This window comes from Pseudorca crassidens, chromosome 12 (assembly GCF_039906515.1).
Source record: "Pseudorca crassidens isolate mPseCra1 chromosome 12, mPseCra1.hap1, whole genome shotgun sequence".
NCBI lineage: Eukaryota > Metazoa > Chordata > Mammalia > Artiodactyla > Delphinidae > Pseudorca > Pseudorca crassidens.
This window is the reverse complement of record NC_090307.1, coordinates 70,308,865-70,326,879: the sequence shown is the minus strand read 5'-3', so window position 1 is coordinate 70,326,879 and position 18,015 is coordinate 70,308,865. Positions and strand designations below refer to the sequence as shown.

The following is an 18,015-nucleotide window of genomic DNA, read 5'->3' as shown; positions in this document are numbered from 1 at the left end:
GTTGAGCCCCAGTCTTCAGATGCTTGTTCTATAATGTTGAAAGCTAAAATGTATCTGTAATTACATCTGCCTACACAATCCCTAAATAGATTCTCAGCGCTTGTTTTCAGTTCTAGAAAATCTGGTGATCAGGTTTTTAATTGTGGGGCAGCTGGTGGATTGTTCTTACACTTACAAAACAGAAACTCAGAGATTAAGCAAGTTTGCATTGCCAAGTACTAGGATTGGGCTCTGGTTTCAGCAACCAGGGACCTTAGGCTCTCTTGCCTACTAGTATGCTTGTGGACACGCCCCCAATCACACCAAAGGCATTCCCTTGTACTTGGCTGTAACCATAGCCTGCTTTGCCTTGCTGCTGGGGATTCTTCGAATCCCATCTCGTTTGGTCTGCTCACTCACTCTGACCTCCCCAGAGGTAGTCAGTAAACACTGGCATAGAATGCTGGCATGGGTAAAATAATTTCTATAAATTAGGGGACTCCTTTAATATCTTGTAAGTGGATTCCCAAGGAAAAGATGCACCTTGGATGATGAGGTTATCAAGTCTGTAGTTTGGGGGTTGTAACAGGTTCATTCTTTTGTGAAACATATCCTAGAGTGTATATAATTCTGTAAGAGATTAAAACCCTTCCAAAGTGGATTAGGAGATAACAGTTAACTTTTGAGTGCTTGGGACGGTGCCTGGCATATACTAAGTGTTTATAATGCATCGTCTCTTTGAATCCTCTAGCAGCCTTTAGAGATACTATTATACCCCTTTACAGATGAGGAAATAAGTGGTAATTTATGCCCAGGGTTACCCAGCTGAACTGGTGGCAGAGTTGAACCCAGGGAGTTGGAGTCTAGAAAATCCTCTTAATCTCTATAATAATAGCAAAAGTATTGATATTTAATGGCATGTCCTTGTCTAACATGTTAATAGCAAAAGTTGTTAAGTGTTCTAGCTCTGCCATTTACTAGCTGTAATACTGGTCAATTAGGCTGAAGAAACTGTCTCAAATATAGTAACTGCTCAGTGTTTACTTCAGGCAGCCAGGAATTGAAGCAGGCAGTATTAAGGGGGGAAAGCCTTCAGTCACTTTAAAAAGTGGCACGCTCACTGAAGTGGGATAAATCACTACCATGGCAGACAGTGAAAACCGAGAGAGAATAACAACAATAAGACTTGAGGTTCAAGAAGGAATCAAAGAACAAAGACACTGCATTGTACTTTTTAACTGAACAGGTAGTTTTAAATAAATGGAGAAAGCACCTTCCAAAAGTTACACTAGCAGGGAAAGATTCCATCAAGCATTTACATAGTAAATTTCTATTTTACAGAAGATTCTTGATCTTTACTTGAACTGTACATGATGAGGGAAAAGGAGCCCCCTCAGGTAGGTGTCCTCTCTGCTTGCAGAAGCAAACTAAAGGACCTAAGATCAGAGGCAAGCCTGGGATGCCAAGATGGGTAAAGAGAAATGATAAAGGGCCATTCGTTAATTCCATGTCTAAGACACTTTTCTAGTGATGCTTACGTAAATACTTTAGGGCAAACGACTGCCCTTAAGATAAAGGTACAACCTCAGAATCTCTAATTCTGGATTATAGTAATGTATCTGTGTACCCTGGACTGCTGAATGTCAAAAGACAATACTTGGGGTGACCTATGAGGTTTGAACAAATACTTTAGAGGAATTCTCTAGGACCATACACCCTCTACTTTGGCTTTCTGAATGAAGCACAGGCTTCTGTGCTATATCCTCCAGCAGTGTAATAGTCAAGAAAAGGGCATCAGTATTGGATCACTCCTTAGACACTAATCAGCTGGGGAAAGAGTTCACTGGCAAAAGTGTCCTCCCAGGAATGGTCTACACCAAGCAGAGAGGACATGTCACTCAAGGGAGAAGGGGAACCCTCATAGCTACAGTCACTATAAGCATCCAGTAGGTAGGAAGATGGCTTCAGGCAGTGGCTGGTTGAAAGCAGATCTGAGATACCCAGCTCTGGAATGAAGTCATCTTCTACAAGTTCTTCCTTCACTGAGACAGTGAATTCAGGGTGATCTTTCTCTGAGGGACTGGAAGGTGCTTCCTCAATTTTCACTACCACATTAGCTTGGCTCTCTGTCTCAGAGGGTATCTCTAAGACTAGGGGCTTTGTATATATGTGGTCAAAACGAATCAGTTCATTAATGGCTTCCAGCTTGGCTGATGACGTCCCCAGGGATGGAGAGGGGGGTATGGGTAAGGAACTGGGTCCTTCTGGGTCGACTTCTGGGAGCTGCTCCAGGCTGGTAGACTCTGGAGAGGGACATCTGAAGAACATAACTGGGTCCAAGTTGAACAAAATGCCCAACAGGATATCAGACTGTAAAAGGAAAAATTAAATGGAGTTCAACTATTAGAATGCACTGAGAATCTACCTTAGTGCTAGGTTCCAAAATGTAAATTAATCATTAGGCTATAGGATGACCTCCAGGACCCACCAGACCCATTTATCTATATTCCACTCCATGTCCTAAACCACCTGGAAATAGGAAGGTAGTTAATGTTCACCTCCAACTCAACCGAAACTACCTTCTCTGCCCTCATATGTCTGGTTAGGGATGTCAGGCATCAAACAAATGGAATTAAATAGTTATACACCTCTTTAGTAAACCTGAATAAGCCCTACCTCAGAGTCTGAAGAGTCAACACCGTCAGAATCCATGGGGAGATGTTCTGGAGGGGTGACAACTGGGCCTGCACCTGCTGCAGAGGTGCACGTAGTCTGAGTGCTGCGGACTCAGCAGACCCGGCCACCGGCCTCGCTCCATTCCCCTGGGAGGAAAGACCATAGTGAATGAACAGCTCCAACAGCTGAGAGTCCCGAGGGAAATACTTGCCAGGAAGCTGTGATTCTTGACTTTCAAGAAAGCTAGAAAACTATTCTTTAGAGCCGAAACCTTTCCCTTAAACCTTTGTTATTTCCATTTTCTCGAGCCCTCCTCAAGAAGAGATAAGAAAAGGAAGGTAAGACTAACTTCATTGTGATTTTCTGTACAATGAAACATTTTTCTTCCCCAAGCAAAGATTCAGGCAGGACCAATATTCTTAAATAATATCTTACTTATATTCTCAATAACGTTCCTAGTAATAAAGTTCTATAGTGAATTTCAGCCCAGAATCTTTTTGGATAGTAATTTTTTTAAAAGTTTGTCCTAAACATTATCTTCTGAGTAGAACTGCCCTACTGTCAACCTTAGACCACTTAAGTATTATCACTGAACTTGCCATGATTCGTAAATTAAAACCCATACATCACTCTTCTATCAGAAAGGTGTCACTATCACAATGAATCCCTTCTCTTCTCAATCATATTCATCAAAGAACCACTATAATTTCAGTAGCATTCAAAGTCAGGTTTGACTGGCTCTCTTATCCTGGTTCTCCTTAATGCTGGCATGGTAGATATATCTTGTCGACTACTGGCATTTGTTAGTACTTGCTCTTGGAGAGTCATGTAACTTATTTTAATTATTAGGACTTAGTACTATTCGCTACACTCTTGAAAAATGAATAAGTATCATTAAAGAAAGAGGTCATGTCACTTAAAACCAGTTCTCACATACGGCACCAAATAAAGGACATGACTTACTTTGGTCTCTGCCTCCTCTTCAGTCACTAGGGCATCCATCCCCAAGCGCTGTCTCAATTCCTGGTTCTCAACTATGAGGCCATGAGTTTTCTCTCGTAAAAGCTGATTTTCTAGCAAAAGTTTTTGGTTCTGGAAGAAAGTTCAGAAGAGGCTATTAAGACATCTAATTCCTTCACTTAAGAATCCACCTGACAGCGTTTCACTACAGTAGGTTTCCTTTCCTTCTCCCGGGTCTTTTGGAAAACTCTATGCTTATGAAGTTGTTCACAGTGGGTATTAGAAGGCAAGGTTATAATTACAAAAAAAAAGCTATTTAGGAAGTGCCATCTCACGGGGTCACATATAACACAATGCCCCCAACTACTAATAGAGACTTCAACAAAGAGTGACTTGTGGCTTTAATTTAGTGACTTGTGGCTTTTAATTTTAAATATGACATTTAAAAAAATCCTATCTTGAACTGGTGGGTAATAATAAAAGTGGTAGTGGTGGGCTGTAAAATCAACATGTTAAAAAAAAAGAACACCACAAATATGCTTATGTATTCAAGATGTGTAACTGGCAACAATTTAAGTTTAGGTAACAAGTAGACCCTAGAAGGGGAAGGGAACCGTTAGTGGACTTTTGGATAAGCCAGAAAAGGTCTCAACTTTAAGCAATGATTTCCTATCTGCTTTTACTAATTTTTTAGTACTAACTGATAAAACATTGTTGTAATGTTGTAATTCACCAGCTTTGAGATAGAGCTAGCACCAAATGCCAAGAGGGTCAATCATTTCTGCTCTCATCAAGCTTCACCACTTAACCAACTACCTATCTACCCTAACTTAGATTAACTAAAAGTTTAACTTTTAATTATATGTCCAATTGTCTTCTAAAGGAGATGAAGCAACCATTAACCAAGGGAAAGATATTCAATGGATAAAAGATACGAGTTAGGCCTTAAGTATTTTTACCTCTTCTTCCAAATCTACCACTTGTTGCTCCAGCTCACTCATTCGAGCTTTCTTTCGGTCTCTGGCAGTCTGAGCTGCTACTCTGTTTTTCAGTTTCCTGAGAACAGAAAGAGATATACCACACTGAGTCATCTCAAACCTTATTTATATCTTTATTTGAAAACTTGGCCACCTGGTGCTTTCATTTTAATTTACAGTATAAGGTAGACTAATGGTAAAATACACTTCAGGCTCCTCCCCTCAAGAAAACAAAACCAAAAAAAAAAAAAAAAAATCAGCCTTCTGTGGATCTAGCTTGAAGACCTACTTTACTCTCCCCCATACTGAGTCATCCACCTCCGTCTCATCCCTGGCCACAGCACAAAGGCTGGACACAAATATTATTCACCTTGCATCATAAGATATTTCCTCCTCCCCTTTCTACTCCCCCGTTGCTTCCTGACTCCAATCCCCTCAAACAGGATCCAACCTGGACTGATTAAATCTAGTAAAGGCTGCAATCGCGCTAGAACATAAACCCTCCCTCCCTAAACCCAACTCAAAAGAGGGAGAGGCTGATGCGACTTTCGCCCTGGTGCTGAAAGCCTAGGCCCGTGTCTACTCCAGGAGGCACTTCATAAATCACACAAAGCACAATGATCATAAGAGAACTAACATTTACGGAGAACTAAGTACTAGGCATTTCTCAATCTCCCCAGCAGCCTGAAGTAGATACCATTTTAAGGATGCAGAGGCTGAGTTTGACTAGTGAGCCTTACAGCGCTCCCAGCCCCCTTCAACAGCTGACATTTCAGTTCCGTGCGCCTCCAAAAAAAGTAGGTTAACCAATTGGCTTCATGTCACAGCCCAAGTTCAGAAAAGCTGACCACGGGTTTGTGGTCACAGCTAGAGGGCCTGGAACCCAGGTACCCTGATACCCAGCTCTGGTTACCTCTAATCAGATAGAAAAGAAGTAAATAAAAAAGGCCTGCGCAGCTCTGGACTCCACCCAGCGCGGTGGATCTGCTAGTCCAGACTTCCTGCCCCGCCCCGCGTCACGCTGGCACCGGAATGGCCCGGCCACCAACGCCTGAGCGCTGCGAACGGTCAGCGCGGCCCCAGGTCCCTGTCTCGCCTTCGAATTCGGTCCCAGACCCCAGGCCCTCGCCCTCCGGCTCCGCGCCTCGACCCTCGCCCACCTCCGCAGCGCCTTCTCCTCGGGGCTCAGGTGCGTGAGGCGCTGTCGTTTGCGCGCCTGGGGCGGCCCCCCGCTCGCCGCCTCCGGGCTGGCCCCTCGCTGGCCCGGCACCATGACCGGCAGAGCCCGGCCGACCGGGGCTCCGGCGGCGGCGGAGGCGGCGGCGGGCTGGCCGGACAGAAGCAGAACTTTGGGTGCCCCGGCGGCCGGGCTCTGCGCGGCTGCCACCACCACCATAGCCGGAGCGTGTCTACGCGAGTACGCGTCTCCGCCGCCCAGCTGGCCGGTCCCACCGCGCCCAGCCTTTCAACGATCGTGGCCCTCCGCGATTGGCCAGCGCCGAGTGACGCAGGCCTATCTTGGCTCCCATTGGTCTGGCCAATCCGGAGGGGGTGGGGCCAGGGCGTCCAGCGTGGCGGCCACGGTGTCGGGCATTTTTCGCCGGGGTGACGGGTAGGCGTAACTCGGCGCTGGGAGGGTGTGGGGCACCGGAGGGCCGGGTCTAGGGAAGCCCCGTGCTTGTGAGGAAGGGTCCGGAGCCAGGCGGAGTTTTCTCAATAAATGGAATTTCCCCTTTAGGCTGACGCAGAGTTTAATTCCAAACCGAGAGATTTCCAGACCAGTTTTTACGGAGACTAACAGATTTTTACCCGCTCCTGACAGAATTGTATCTTGTGCGCCACTTAGGGCCCGGAGCTGAGCAGAAAATCGAAAGACCAGCGCGAATCGGGGCTTGGGTTAGAAAAAAGCCTGCAAAGAAATTCCGCGAAATAAGTCTTTAGGGAATGAGATAGCGCGTTTTAAAACTAGGTTTAACTCATAGTGAAGGCTTAATAAACCTTACGTGGTGTTCTCTCAGAGTGGCAGGAATACGTGTAATTTCATTTTTCTTTGCATCTCTAAACTTTCTGCTATGAGCGTACATTATTATTATTATGAAATGAAAAAATGGCATGTATAAGACATGAGGGGAGGTTCAGGGCTCTTGCCCGCGTGTTGCGGCGCAAAGGGGCGGGGGGGGGGGGAGGGAGACTTGTGAAAGAGGGGCCTCCGAACGGTAGCTAGGGACCAGTTTAGACACAGGAATATTAAAATGGAGAAACCCGAGGAAACACCCCACACGGGCATTTTCACTTTTTTGAAGCAAATTACAAAATGTTAAGTTCCCTAGAATTACAAAGCAATACGTTCTTTAATAAGTAGTTACTGCTTCCTCAATGCCCAGCACTGTTCTAGGTTCTAGGGATGCAGAGATGAGTAAATCTCCTAGCTGGTGGTTGGAAGATATGCAAAAAGTGAAAAGATAGAACCCTTCCAGGTAATTCTTCGGTGTTACTAAGTCAGGTTAGCTCTTCAGTTATATTTTGGTGGGAAAAAAACAGTATGGGAAGAAGGAATGAATGAAAGCAATTCAGTCTTTCGATATATAGGCCCTTTCAAGGGCATAGTTTCCGTCATTCCCAGGACTGGACCGTGAGCCTCCTAGTATTTTCTTCTCCAAATTGGCAGAGTAAATCAATGACTTTGTTTAAACTGAGCTGGCCCAGCTCAGGCCATCCTGAACACAGGCTGCTTCTGTGGACTGGGAAAGAGATGGGGACTAATCAGAGACCAGGACAAAACAGCCTGCCTCCTTTTTAACTCCCATCAGCCTTGAGCTAGCTGGGTCCTAAAGTGCCTGCAGGGGTGGGAGACTCACTACTGGCCCTGGGACCTTTGGGGAGAATTCTTCAGAATACCTTCTGGTTGAGACCTACTCGTTCCTGTTAAAGGACCTTGGAAAGCTGTAAGAGGTTCTGAGAAAAGTCATGTAATTGTCATGCAGTCTTTAAGTTAATATTTGTGAATGCCAAAAGAATGTCTGGCACTGTGTAAGAAATCTCAGGGAAACTAGAAGAAATTTAAATCATTTAGACATAAAAAGAAAATGCATGAGGCCTCTATTAGTCCATCATGGTGTAAATGAGTAACCATAAGGAGAAGGTACAAGATGCTGGGGCAGAGGAGAAAAAGCCAGTGGATTGCATTTTAGTCTTGGTTAATTGGGTAGAAATGGAATGTTGAAATCGACTCCCCCAGCTTTGTTTTCAAGGCTTTCATCTTTTTGATAAACATGTTAAATCATACTCAAAAACAGTAATTGGACCCAGTGCAGATTGCTGTCTGTGGAATCGTGAACACTCGTGTCCAAACCTTTAAACAGTTTTATATCCTCTCTGTAACACTACTCTGATAATTCTTGCATCAGATGCCAGTAATATTTTAAAACAGTTACTAGGCACTTGTGATAAGAGCTATAAAATGTATAAAATACAAAGTTCTTAGTCTTTGTGAAATGCAAGAAACAGTAAAACATTAAGTCTAAATAAGTAAAAGAACTACACCAAACCCAGTAGCAATCTGAAACTAAAATTCAAGAACTGATCTCTAATATGGTAGCCACTGACCACAGGTGGCAATTGATTCTTTTTCCCACCTGTCTTTTTCACAGTCTCCATTCTAGCACTCTTCACTCACATCACTCATGCTTAATCTTCCCAAGGTGCACTGCCCTGAGATAGAAAAATCTCTGGGGCTTCGAACAAATAGACCAGTCAAGCTATTGGTGATGAGATTGAAAAAGGAAATGACCCTCATCACTGAGTATCAATCCCTTTCCAACTCCATTGGTTCTAATTCCTTGTTTTCAACAAAATTGATGGAAGATAAGATTGAGTTGTCAGCTGGGACTGGAATACAGTAATTTTTAATAATAGGTCATTATGTGACTTGGCTTCTAACTTAAAAGATGTTCAAACAATTGAAGGACATCGTTATAACAAAATGCCTTCCTTCCCCATCCATTTAGCTATACGAACAATGTTTTGGGGCACTTTTTTTAATTAAAAAAAGGAATAAAATTAATGCTGAATCCTGCCTCACTATAGCAATAAGTATTGTTAATCCACTGATACATGGTGCAAAGATACATTTCCAATATTTTACTCTCTATGTTTAATAATTATCAAAATTTGGAATATTTGTTGTTTTGATAAAATTTGTACTGATTTTAATTGTTATGGTAGCTCCATGTAGAATAATTTTTTATGGTTTGAAGAAAGCTTTAAAATATTTAAATGTGTATATTTTTATGCAAGGTAGCCTATTGGGTAATCAATAGTAGACTTTTAAACATAAAACTATATTACATTGAGATAAAAGTCTGTAAGGAAAGTAGAATGGAAATATAACTTAAGAAAGAGAAATAAGGGAAGTTTTCTGGTTCTTAATAAAGAGCTTGTTGATTTTTTTTAACTTTTGATTTTGATATAATTTCAAACTTACAGAAAAGATGCAAGAATTGTACAAAGAGTTCTGGCAGACTCTTCACCCAAACTTTTTTTTTTTTTTTTTTTGGCTGTGTTGGGTCTTCATTGCTGCACGTGGGCTTTCTCTAGTTGCGGTGAGCAGGGGCTACTCATCATTGCAGTGCGTGGGCTTCTCATTGAGGTGGCTTCTCTCGTTGCAGAGCATGGGCTCTAGGCACACAGGCTTCAGTAGTCGTGGCATGTGGGCTCAGTAGTTGTGGCGTCCGGGCTTAGTTGCTGTGTGGCCTGTGGGACCTTCCTGGACCAGGGCTTGAACATGTGTCCCCTGCATTGGCAGGTGGATTCTTAACCATTACGCCACCAGGGAAGCCTGCCTCATGTCTTTTCTGATGTTGACATTTTTGAAATGTATGGGTCAATTATTTTGTAGAATGACCCTAAGTGTGGGTTTGTCTGATGTGACCTCATGATTTATGTGTTTTGGGCAGGAATACCACATAGTGATGCTGTTTTCTTCTCGGTGCATCATATCAGGAGGCAGGAGATGTCAATTTGTCCCATAACCAGTGATATTAACTTTTACCAATTGGTTAAGATGCTGTCTCCTAAAGTTAATTAGTAGCTTTTGTACTTATTAATAATACCTATTTTGACACTGGGGTGTCATTGCTTCTAGGTTGTCTCAGTGGATAGAACTAGGAAATAATATTTGTATATATATGTGTATACATACCCACATAAAAAGATATAGAAATATATAGATGTTTGTATGTCTATACCTATTTTTATATCGATCTATCTTATATATTAAAAACTCATGAGTGCACACCAATAACTCCAGCTCTAATTCAACACCAAAGGGTTTGTTCTAGCCTTCCCTCTTTTCATGATTTTAACTCTGTTCTCTGACAATAAGGAAACAGATGCCTATTAAATTCTCATGTATACAAATGTATGTAATTAATCTATTGGCAATGGCTGGTTGAATCCTTGGCCCCAGAATATGCAAACCTCCTCACCCCAGCCAGCTATTCTTGGCCAAATCCTTGACTCATATTTCCAAATGTGTGATGATGGATGGCAAATAACTGGTATTTCGATTCCATTGAACACAGCTAATAGAGTGATACAAAAGTTTTACTTTAAAATGTCAATACTCCCAGTTGCATTAGAAATGACATCCATTGCAACGAATATTTAAGCTTATCATGAGAAATTTTAGATGTTTAAAATGTGGGGTGTATTTAAAATGTGGTATCTAGTTTTACTAAATTATTTTAGGGACCATGTGAACAAAAAAGTTTTAAGACCATTGTAGCAGAAGAATAGAACCAAACCATTCGGAGAGAGAAACAGAGGACAAAAGTGAGCCAGTGAGAGACAGAGAACAACAATCATTCCAAAACATATAAGAAAAGAGGAAAACACAAGAAACATGGTAAGGAGAAAACATGAAATAACATGGTAGGAATACGTCCAAATATATAAATAATCAAAAATAAATATGAATGGATTATATTCCCTTCGTAAAAGAAGGAGACTCTGGTTTAAGTGAAAAATCCAAATTCCAGCTATATGCTGTTTATAGGAAATACACATAAAACTAAACAGCATAAGAATGGAAAATGGCTCACCAGGCAAATGTATATAGAAAACAAGCATATGGAGCAACATTTGTATCAGACAAAATAGAATTTAAAACAAAAGCATTTAAAAAGCACAAAGAAGGGTGTTTCATGTTGATTAAAGGCACAAGTTATGAGTCATGCATTTTACAAACATAGTAGCATAATTTTGAAATGTATAAAACAAAAACTGAAAATAAATAGTGAAATTGACAGATCCACAGTCACAGTGGGAGACGAATACACCTCACTCAGAATCAACCAATAGAGCAGACAGGAAAGATGTGAATAGCACAATTAACAAATATGATCTCACAGAGAACTTTCCTCTCCACCAGGAACATGTACAACATTTGATGTCATTTTACTCTTGCAGAGTGAGATTGATCTTTGTGCTTCAGGGTTTAGAAATGGAATTGTTTCCAAGTTTTAGCTTTTATGAATACAGCTGCTGTGAGCACTTGTGTACAAATCTTTGTGTGAAAAAAATCTTTGTATTTTCGTTTCTCTTGGGTAAATATTCTATACCCATTGGGGAAACTGCGGGATCACGAGGTAGGTGTATGTTCAACATTTTTAGAAACTGCCAGCTTCCCAAAGTGGTTTTATCATTCGACATTTCCACCAGCAACGCAAGGCATTCTTAGACTACTATAACAGATTGTTATTTAACTCTTTCATTATTACCCAACTTTTCATTTGTTTATGTTGCTATGGTTTTTTCCAACTGGATTTTGAAAAGCTCATTAGAAACAGAAGCATGCGTTATACTTCTTTGTGTTTAGTATAGTGCTGAGTACACATTAGACATTCAATAAATATATTTTTAAATAATTATTAAACTGTTAGGTTGTCTGCAATATGCTTTAAAAGACAGAACATCTTTTAAATTACTCTGGCAGACTGCTACATAATACCATTTTCTTGAAAGCAGAATTCAACACAAGGTTGGTCTATCTTGGACTTATTACTAAAGCCTGGAATGTGCTCATTTTAAGGCACTAAGGCAATATTTCTAGTTACTTACATGGTGTCTATTCTACTTTCTTATTAATAATAATAATAATAATGTTTGTTCAGGGTGCCTAGCTGAAAACACTCAGCTTCCGGATTCCCTTGAAATTATGAGTAGCTGTGGAATAAAGTTCAGGCCAATGTATAAGTGGAAGTTCTAGGCAGAGAGAATTCCAGGAAAGCTTGTTAAATGGAGAAGACTCTACTGGGATGCCTTTCACCTTTTTCCTGTTGCCCCTTTCCCCCAGGCAATGCTTCTTCTTGCCTGGAATGCTGATGAAAGTTCAAAAGGTTGAGACAGTTCAGCAGCCATCTTGCAAGCATGAGGAAGGAAGCCACAAGCTAAGGATGTCAGAGGGGAAAGACAGAGGAGTCTGGGTTCCTGATGGCATCATGGAGTGACCATCTAGCTCTGACCTAGCTCTAGACTGCCCACTTCCAGATCCCAAGTTACGTGACAACTAGAAATATCATGGTGGCTGGGTTTCTATTACATGCCATACAACACAATCCTCACTTTTACAGGCACTTACCATACTGCCCTAAGTTAGATTCTCCAAATACCATCTTTGTTTTTCTCATGAACAGGCTACTAGTATGGCTGAGGAACTAGTATGCTTAAGTATGGCATCAGGAAGTAGGTGGATCCCAAGGACATAATTTTTATCAGTGGCACTTTCTTCTGACACCAGGAAAAGAGATGAGTCACTTAGCATGAGCATCACTATTTTGTGGCCAGAAAAATTGAGGTCCAAAGGAACAAAATAATCATCTTAAGGCTGTAGATTACTTTTCCAGCTTATCTATCTGTCCCATACTTCAGTCCTACCGTTTTCCTGGAATGCCCTTTTCCTCTCTCTGTTTACACCATAGTTTCTCAACCTCAGCATTACTGACATTTGGGGCTGGACAATTCTTTGTTGTGGGGTGAGGGCTGTCCTGTGCATTGTAAATTTTACTAGCACCCCAGGTCCTACTCACAAGATGCCAGGAGCACCACCCACTCTTCCCAGTTATGACAACCAAAACTGTCTCTGGACATTGTCAAATATCCCTGAGAGCCAAGACCTCCCCCAGCTGAGATCCACTGCTCTAAACTGTGTCAAACATCACCCTTCTGTGCACCTGCACAGACTTCCAGCAACACACCTGTGATACTTGGCAGTACAATCCACCTGTCTTGATCTCCACATTAGACTGTGAGCTCCCTGAAGGCAGGGACTGCATCTGGCTCATCTTTGTAATCCCCCTGCCCATCTACTAAATAGATTTTTAAATGGTCCAGGAGAAGAATGGGAACAGATTTCAGGAATCCTGGCTCCTTGATGCCATGATTTTGACACTCACTCTTAAAGACTCCGGTGTCCCACGCCTTTGCTTGGTGTCATATTTTACAGGCTTCCACGCTATAGTCAAGATTCTAGCAGGAAAGCGCTACGTTGCTCATTGTTCTAAACACAAGTTAAATGGAAATGGAAAGCAAAAATTGTAAGACAGGTGCTTCCCTGGTGGCGCAGTGGTTGAGAATCTGCCAATGCAGGGGACCAGGTTCGAGCCCTGGTCTGGGAAGATCCCACATGCTGCGGAGCAACTGGGCCCGTGAGCCACAGCTACTGAGCCTGTGCGTCTGGAGCCTGTGCTCTCCAACAAGAGAGGCCGTGACAGTGAGAGGCCCGCGCACCGCGATGAAGATTGGCCCCCGCTCGCTGCAACTAGAGAAAGCCCTCGCACAGAAATGAAGACCCATCACAGATAAATAAATAAATTTTTTTTTTTTTTAAAAATTGTAAGACAACTTTTCATACTCTCACAAGGAGAAATGAAAAACCCTTAAACGATAGGGGAAAGAGCAAAGGTCTATATATACTATTTTTGTTTCCTTAATGGAATCAAAGTTGCATCTGAATCTTGCAAAAAGTGCTACGTACACCCCTCACCCAGTTCCGATTTCCCCTGATGTTGTCCTTTTACACGACCATGGTACATTTGTCACAACTAAGAAACCGACCTGGATGCACAGGGATTCAGTACCCTCGAGAGATGGATGAAGTCTTTTGGTTTGCTAGGACTAATGATTCTAGTGCTTTTAATTTCATGACTGTTTTCAAAGGCGGACGTTTTTGAACCGTTTAAGTAACGTTGAGACGCCAAATGCGTGGGCAGGAAATCCTCCTGGTGGTGTTGGCGGATGTTTCCTTCAATCCTGCGGCTGCCCACCCCTTTCTGGAGAAGAGTTGCAACACTTCTTATAGTTCATTTGTGTGTATTAGGGTTCTAAGAAATTCAGTACTCCTTTGGCTTCCACAAAACGCTGTAGTTCACTTGCTCGGTAAATTAAACAGAGCCTAAAAGGGCACAACAACAAAAGGAAAAGGTTCGTTTGAAAAGTGAAAAGATATTGCACGCTCTCTTTTGCACTTGGCATTGACCCAGGGCAGTAAATGGCTCAACATTTGGTTTTGTCTCCTTAAAGAAAGCACAAACTCTCCATTGTCGGTACCTTTATTGACACCAAGGTTCAAAGGTGGCAAGAGAAGCAAGTTTTATCTTACTTGAAAGAAGTTTAAGTGCTGTAGGCCCCATTAGTACTAAGAGAATAAACATCAGTTCACCGGCTTTGAACTTTTTTTAATAAACTTTTTTTTTTTTTTGGTGTAATTCTATATTGACAGAAAAGTTGCAAGGCCGGTACAGAGAATTCCCATATGCTACCAACCCCCAACCTGGTTCTAGTTTCCCCTAACGTTATCAGCCTACACTACCATCGGTACATTTGTCAAAACTCAGAAACCAACACTGACACAGTGCTATTAACTAAACTCTAGACTTTATTTGGATTTCAACAGTTTCCCTCTTAAAGTCTGTTTTCTGTTCCAGGATCCTGCCTTGGTTTTGATTACTTAGCTTCTGTATGGAACATCTATTTTTGCAAAATGTTTCATGACTAATTTCAGTAAATGATATTTGTTTGAAGTGCTGGATTTACTCAAGTGCAACCTTCCCAGACACATACGTACCCTGAGGCTCTAATTCCAAAATAACAGCAACTGAATCCCTCCCCCACTGGTGAGGTGGCCTTGCCTTTAGGTGATGCTGTGAGGTTTTTCATGACCTGGCTTGTAGGAGACTAGATTTCCTGAGAATGGCCCAGGGTCTCTCAACATTAAAAAAAAAAAAAAAAATCCTCTCTTTTATTTATACTGACTTTGTACATCTGATATTCCTGTGGGGAAAGACAGCAAGCTGTACATATTCTGTTGTCTCATAAACTTTTTTTTTTTCATGACAACATCCAGGATTTATGTGATTCCAAGAGTCAGCTGGGTAAAATATAGATGAAACTCCGGTGTGTTGAATAAAGGAGATACGAGAAGAGAAAAGCTTTGGGAGCGGAGGAGTAGAATTATGATTGCCTCTGAGAATACTGGGACAGAGACCATCCATCTTCCATTTCCAGACACTATAAGAACAGTCCTTATAACCTGGGTGCTGGGAGCCTGGGCTTGTGACACAGATGGATGGACATCAGGCAGGTTTTTGGCTCTAACATGCACTAGTTAGGGAACCTTGGATAAGTTACTTAACCCCTCTGAGCCTCAGTTTCCCTGTCAGAAAAATGAAAATCAAGAGTTGACCAAGATAATATATTAAACACAGTTCATGACACAGAGAAAGCACACCATGCATGTTAAGAATTATTGTTACCGGGGGCCATCCACCTTAATGCCGAGTACCATTCCCACAATCTTCCTAGTTTCCCATTAATCTCATCCTTTCTTCTGTCTTTTGATATTTGGCAGCCAGGAAGTTTGACAGGTCCCAGAAGTTTAAGTAGAACAATGGTGGGTCCAAATCTTTAAAATATGTCTGAGTATAAAATTTGATCACTGGTCACAAGCAGGGACAGGGTCCATGAAGCAGGAGATGTGTCATAGCAATGGACACCAGGTGAGTTTTCGCCAGCTGCTCCCTCCCCCAACAAGAGAACAAAATGCCCACTTGATCCCTGGGTGGACTGGACCTGGCCATGGGCTGCTGATGACCGGCTCTGTCAGTGTGACCTAGGACACCATTCCCAGCAGAGGGCAGCAAACATTTCCTGGGTACACAGACCCCTGACCTCTGGTGAGATTCCGGGGCAGGGTCTGGATGACGCCATCCCTGGGGGTGGGGGACTTGAGCTGCTCTTCACAGAACAGGTGAGCCAGCCTGCAGGATCTGGGAAAGAAGAGGTTGGATCTCCAATTTAAAAAAGGAAATGTTGTTTCCTACTGAACACAATCATTTTCTGTTTGGAAATGAGTCGTAATTTCCAGCCTAGAGTTCCAGAATTACAGAGTTTATTATAGTCCTTAGCACCCACAACGTGCTCCCAAAAGCCCTTTGTCATGGTCTGTGCCAGAGGTGGGGGACCGACCACTAAACTTGAACAGGACGGTGGAGGTTAGTGCTTGACTCTGCTGGGTGACCTGGAATAAACCATGAACCTCTTCAAGAGTTTTTTTTTTTTTGAGTGGTTCTGAAGAGCCTAGGGGCAGGACAGGAATAAAGACGCAGACGTAAAGAATGGACTTGAGGACACAGGGAGGGGGAAGTGTAAGCTGGGACGAAGTGAGAGAGTGGCATGGACATATATACACTACCAAATGTAAAATAGCTAGCTAATGGGAAGCAGCCGCATAGCACAGGGAGATCAGCTCGGTGCTTTGTGACTGCCTAGAGGGGTAGGATAGGGAGGGTGAGAGGGAGACGCAAGGGAGAGGAGATATGGGGATATATGTATACATATAGCTGATTTACTTTGTTATACAACAGAAACTAACACAACATTGTAAAGCAATTATACTCCTATAAAGATGTTAAAAAAAAAGAGTTGTTTTTTTTTTTCCCATTGTTGTTTGTTTTACTATAAAAGACAGGAGTGTACATGAAAGCAACCTAGCAGAGTGCCTGCAACACAGGAAGGAGTTTCTTGCATTTAGTTCCAGGCTCCCATCCTGGAACAAAGGCAGCCATCCCAGCCTGAGCCTCTTCACTTCACTTGGGAGGCCCTGACTTGGTATCTGAAGGAGGATGACAGCAGCAGAGACAACCCCCTGTTTGAACTCCCCCTGCCCACAAATGGCCTCTTTGGTGCCCAGGAACAAAGTGCAGGTGACCAGAGTGCCCACCCGCCAGCCTTAGACTCCCATCCAGGGCAGCACTGTCCAGGGACAGGTGCATCCACTGAAGGAACGAACACAGATTCTCCGACATCCCAAAGATACATACTGGTGGACAGGAGTTCTCTAGAGTCACTTTCCAGGTGACCGGGTGACTTTATAACGCAAAGGGCCTGTGAGTCTGACTTTTTCTTACCTTCTGGAACAGAGAAAGGGGGTGAGAAGATAGCGGCCCTGGGTACAGCTTTGAATGGGAATAAACATTTCTCAATTGAGGTGTTTCATCAGTGTCTTGAAAAATCAAATTTGTTCAGGCTTGCAGGAAATGGATTGTCTAAGTGTCACTTTAAAAATTTGGTGGGGGGGAATTGAAAACAGTTTTCTAAAGGGACTCCCCTACACTTGATCAGCAAATGTCCCCCACCCCTCCAGGAACCAGGACAAGAGAGAGCAGTTTGTACTGACTTGAGGTTCTCCTGAAAATTTCCACCCTTTGCCTGTGCTCAAACATTTGCATTCAAGGATTTTTTAAAATTTATGTGTCCACGTGCAATAAACTGATATTTCCAACGTCATGATCAGAACCACAGCCAGAAAACCTTGATTTGGGGTCATTCATTCATCCCGAAAGCTGTGCCACCTTTATCTTCCCTCGGGGAGCAGAATCTAGAAGAGGAGAAAGATAATAAGTAATTCTAAGGTAGTATAACTGTAACCAGCCCTTAGGAGTGGTACCGAGGAGCGAGGACCTAACTCTGTAGGGCCATCCGGGAAGGCCTCATAGAGGAGGCAATATTCGTGAGAGCCTTGAAGGATGAGTAGGAGTTTGCATAGGATTTAGCTTTACTTTTTCCCTTGCCACTTCTCTCTGCTAGAGCTAGATGCCACCTGGACCCTGAGCTAGAATCTCAAGAAAGCAGTAATAGTTCACCAGGGGCTAAAAAAGACCTGAAACTAACACAACATACATGTATTCAACCTTTGACACCTGCTACTATTCCTGAGACTAAGTGGATAAGAAGATCCTTCCGGATTTCTGTATACTTATTTCAACTCTCCTGGGACATCCTTTGTCCCTTTCCTACTCTCATCCTTAGTCTCCTTCAAGACTTCCTTGGTATTTTTGTTTTAACCAAGACCTTTTCTTTAAAAATG

At 42.5% G+C, this 18,015-nt stretch overlaps 1 protein-coding gene across 1 annotated transcript; it reads right to left on the bottom strand.

Moving 5' to 3' along the window:
* Positions 1–1,204: 1,204 nt before the first annotated feature.
* XBP1 (X-box binding protein 1) lies at positions 1,205–6,006 on the bottom strand. The gene is given in 6 exon segments (XM_067700368.1): positions 1,205–2,349; positions 2,656–2,763; positions 2,766–2,801; positions 3,619–3,747; positions 4,575–4,671; positions 5,753–6,006. Coding segments are annotated over 6 exon segments (1,164 nt in total). The 5' UTR covers positions 5,989–6,006; the 3' UTR covers positions 1,205–1,791.
* Between the last annotated feature and the right edge of the window lie 12,009 nt (positions 6,007–18,015).